A 4,826-nucleotide genomic window follows, 5' to 3' on the forward strand; every position below is an offset into this window, starting at 1 on the left:
CCAGCGTGGTGGTGCATGCTTGAAGTCACTGCTACTTGGGAAACTGAGATGGCTGGATCCTTTGAACCCAAGACTTCAAAGCTGCAGTGAGCTATGATCTTGCCACTGTCCTTTTCTCTAGCCTGGGTGACAGAGTGAGACTCTGTCTCAAAAAATAAATAAAATATGCAATGTTCAATTATGGTAAGGTTCTTTTAATGCCAAGAAAGAGTGAATATTACTTTGTAAATGACAATTATATTCCTGATTTTCTTCTTCGTGCTTTTAATGGAAGAAATTGACCATTAGATAATAATAACCCAAAATTTAGAATTTTGAAATTATTTGAATCACTTTTATCTTCTAATGAAACACATTGGCCAGTCACAATGGTTTACACCTGTAATTCCAGCACTTTGGGAGGCTGAGATGGGAGGATATCTTGAGCCCAGGAGTTTGAGGCTGCAGTGAGCTATGATCGTGCCACTGCACTTCAGCCAGGGTGACAGAGTGAGACCCCATCTGAGAAATAAAATAAAATATGTTATTTGGATGCTTCTAGGTCAATTGTCATCTTCTACATTCAACTCGGAGAAAAATGAGAGTAGGCGAAATCTGGAACTTCCACGCCTCTCAGAAACCTCTATAAAGGATCGAATGGCCAAGTACCAGGCAGCTGTGTCCAAACAAAGCAGCTCAACCAACTATACAGTATGTGTTCTGCATCATTCATTCATTCATTCATTCTGTCATCCAGCAGATGGTCACTGAGTATTGGAATTAGGAAATGTCACCAGACCCTTACATCTGAGCCCTGGTCCCCTAGCTGTTCTCTGTTCACATGAACCCTACCCTCACTGGATTTGCAGGTCTTACCGTGGTCTAATCTTGACTTTGCTTTCTTAGTCCTCGTTCCCACCCCACTCACTTTTTTTGTGATGTTACCAGTCAGTATCATTGAGAGTTTCCCTGGCTCTTCTACTTAATGTTTGTGTTGTTGTTAAAGAAGTAGTAGTTTATTAGTTTCAATAGAACTCTTATTTTATCGTGGTTGTTGAGGGAAGAAGGAAGAAGACTAGAGAGCTTATTTTGGTTTTTGAGGAAAGAAAGAAGAAGACTAGAGAGAAATATCAGCTGTGTTCATTAATGAGGGTTTTTTGGTAATTTTTTACTGAGATATAACTCACGTAATATAAAATCACCATTTTAAAGTATACAGTTTTGTGATTTTTAGCATATTCACATTGTACAACCATTACCACTGTTTAATTCCAGAAGTTTTCTATCACCCTGAAAAGAAACCTCATACCTGTGTAGTCACTCCCAGCTCCCCCTGCTCTCATCCCCTGGCAACCGCTGATCTACTTCCTGTCTTTATGTATCTGCCTATTTTGGAAATTTCTTATGAAGGGGTCATACAGTAGATCATCTACTTAATCTTTAATCCTTACGATGTACTGTTTTCCTGAACAGTAGATAAGAAAAGGGGAGAAATCGCAAGAAGGTGACGTGCTCAGTAAGCATGAAATTTTTGATATTCAGCTGGGTGTGGTGGCTCACGCCTGTAATCCCGGCACTTTGGGAGGCTGAGGTGGGCGGATTGCCTGAGGTCAGGAGTTCGAGACCAGCTTGGCTAACATGGCAAAACCCCGTCTCTACTGAAAATACAAAAATTAGCCAGGTGCGGTGGCAGGGGCCTGTAATCCCAGCTACTTGGGAGGCTGAGGCAGGAGAATCGCTGGAACCCAGGAGGCAGATGTTGCAGTGAGCCGAGATTGCTGCACTCCAGCCTGGGCGACAGAGCAAGACTCCATCTCCAAAAAAAAAAAAATTTTTGATATTCAAAATACTATGGAGGGTCCTTCCCCTTTAAGTTGTCCTGTGCTTAATGGGTAAGCTGACACTACAGAACTGCTTAATTGAAGTTACCTTTTAGCCAGGCGCACCAGCTCACACCGTAATCCCAACACTTTGGGAGTGTGAGGCAGGTGGATCATTTGAGGTCAGTAGTTCAGAACCAGCCTGGCCAACATGGTGAAACCCCGTCTCTACTGAAAATACAAAAAAAAAAAAAATTAGCCGGGTGTGGTGGGACACACCTGTAATCCCAGCTACTAGGGAGGCAGAGGCAGGAGAATCACTTGAACCCAGGAGATGGAGGTTACAATGAGCTGAGATCACACCACTGCACTCCAGCCTGGGTGACAGGGTGAGACTCTATTTCAAAAAAAGAAAACAGACATTACCTTTTAAATGCCATTTATTCATATATATATATATATATATATACACACACACACACACATCGATACAAATACACACACACATATTTTTGTATCCTTCAGGCATTTGTTCTAAGATTTCAAATTACAAACCATTAATCTCTTGATGTCCTAATTGTCTAACAAAATCAAAAGAACAGTATTGAATTGTATTTGTTCCTAGGCAGACTGAAATGTGGCGCATGTTGGAAACCATAATGTGTGTTCTGCGAGTTAAGTCTTCTGTTCCCCACATTATTAAGTATACATTCTCTAATAGTATTTGGTGGACTAATTCTCTGGACAATGAATAATTTCATCTTGGTTTTTTAACTGTAATTTTAACAACTTTATGTTTTAAGAAGAGATGATGTGTGTAAGTCAATTAGTAAAGTGCAGTATCACAGGCTGATAGGCACTGTGAATGTGAAAAGTGAGCAAATTTAGACTTCTCTTAGAAGTCAGGTTGGGAGATTCAGCAAATTGGGATCTGTGAAGCTGAACTTCCTCTTGTTACCAGATTGTACTGCTTCTCAGTGCCCTCCTGCTGCAAACATTCCCACCAGGTGACTCCCTATGTGGGGAAACCTGTTGAGTAACTTTTTTCTTTTTTTTTTTTTTAACTCCTCACCATTTCTGCATTACAGTTCTCCTGCTCTGGAGATTTTAAGCGTTGAAAAGTCTTCAGAAATTCTTGTAAAAAGTACATTTTGTCTCATCCCCGAAGAATTTCCCAGGACCCTTAACAGAATATGGTTGTAACAAGGCACATATATACTCTCTGGCAGCAGTTCTGGAGGTGGGGCTTCCAGACGGGGTCAGGAATGAGTTGTTGGGCTATATAATGTTCTACAGTGCTAGTTGCCAGCTTCTCCTCACAGCTGCACCTCCAGAGCTGTGGGCAGTAATCTGAAATACCATCCCTAGGTGACTAAGTCACACTCACATTCCTTTCATTGGCCCTGTGGCCATAAATTGTTTCCTCCCATGCCTAAAGAGTCACAGAGAACAAAAAAGTACTAGATTACTACATATTAACAGATCAATGGTAGGAAATGTCTATAGTCATTGACCTCTATGTTGATTTTATTTTATTTTATTTTTTTATTTTGAGATGGAGTTTCGCTCTTGTTCCCCAGGCTGGAGTGCAGTGGCATGATCCCGGCTCACTGCAACCTCTGCCTCCCGGATTCAAGCGATTCTCCTGCCTCAGCCTCCTGAGTATCTGGGATTACAGACATGTGCCACCACACCCGGCTAATTTTTTGTATTTTTAGTAGTGACAGGGTTTCACAATGTTGGCCAGGCTGATCTTGAACTCCTGACTTCAGGCGATCCACCCGCCTCAGCCTCCCAAAGTGCTGGAATTACAGGCATGAGCCACTGTGCCCAGGCTCTATGTTGATTTTAGATATAATAGATGGAGTTAATTATAATATTCGCCCCAGTGTCCTTGCAAGGAAAAAAATGCAATTTGCATATTCCTTATGACAATAAAATGCATGCTTTTTAATGTTGAGGCTCTGTTATAAGAAGTAAAATAAATTATGTCTTTAGTACAGTATATGAATTGTATGTGAAAAACATGTTTTTGAAAGTCCCACCAAAAAGGTTGCTTTATGGTATCATTAAAAATAATTTCAGTTTTTATATGTATACATCATCCCTGTCTCTCTTTCCAGGCCGGGCATTTATATATGTATGGTCAGTATATTTTCTATTATTGGCACTTGGCATCTCCTTTCCCCTGCTCCAGAATGGTCTTTTCTGATAAAACTCACAAGCTTTGCATTACCACAAGCTCTGCTGCTAGAAGAGTGAATCACAAGAATGTTGTATGCTTGGGGTGTTCTGTGTGCCTGTGTTGATATGTCTGTATTCTAATGAGCAATCCAGTTTTACACTAGCATACAGATATTTAACTCTGAGGTATGTGTCCACAAAGCTGCTTTTGTCATTTCACTAGTCAATGGGTTTTGCTTGTGAGAGTTAGGGGGTTGATTTGACCTGAGGCTTCTTAGAAGAATTTTTTAACATTCCGAGTTTATCTAATAGATGTGCTATGAAGAGAATAGAATGATGGGACTTTTAAAATTTTTTTACAGTTATTTTTATTTTGTAGAATGAGTTGAAAGCCAGTGGTGGCGAAATCAAAATTCATAAAATGGAGCAAAAGGAGAATGTGCCCCCAGGTCCTGAGGTCTGCATCACCCATCAGGAAGGCGAAAAGGTAGGTTGAAAAGTTTGACGTCCAGTTGCCAAGAAAGCATGTGTTCTAAATTAGATGCTTGAAATTAGAAACAACTCTAACTCTAGGCTGTAGAGTGTCTGGGAATTTGGTAACAGCTGCCAGGACAGATCGTCATTTTTGCAGGTCACATAATTTCAGTTGAGGAGCTCTGCAACTTATAGCTGACCAAATAATGAACCTTCATTGGAAAATTATTTTGTTCAGCAGATGCTCAGAAGGCAAAGAACTGAAGTGACTTTAAAGAATCTATTTGGAGGCTGGGCACAGTGGCTCACGCCTGTAATCCCAGCACTTTGGGGGGCCGAGGCAGGTGGATCACCTGAGGTCAGGAGTTC

At 40.9% G+C, this 4,826-nt stretch overlaps 1 protein-coding gene across 1 annotated transcript in view; it reads left to right on the forward strand.

Moving 5' to 3' along the window:
- LIMA1 (LIM domain and actin binding 1) overlaps window positions 1-4,826 on the forward strand; it is a 104,686-nt gene that overhangs the window by 75,856 nt on the left and 24,004 nt on the right. Inside the window, exons 5-6 of the mRNA XM_011936287.1 lie at window positions 507-690; window positions 4,363-4,470. Of these exons, the coding sequence (XP_011791677.1) occupies window positions 507-690; window positions 4,363-4,470 (292 nt within the window). The remainder of the gene's footprint in view (window positions 1-506; window positions 691-4,362; window positions 4,471-4,826) is intronic.

This window comes from Colobus angolensis, unplaced genomic scaffold, assembly GCF_000951035.1.
Source record: "Colobus angolensis palliatus isolate OR3802 unplaced genomic scaffold, Cang.pa_1.0 Scaffold151, whole genome shotgun sequence".
Lineage (NCBI taxonomy): Eukaryota > Metazoa > Chordata > Mammalia > Primates > Cercopithecidae > Colobus > Colobus angolensis.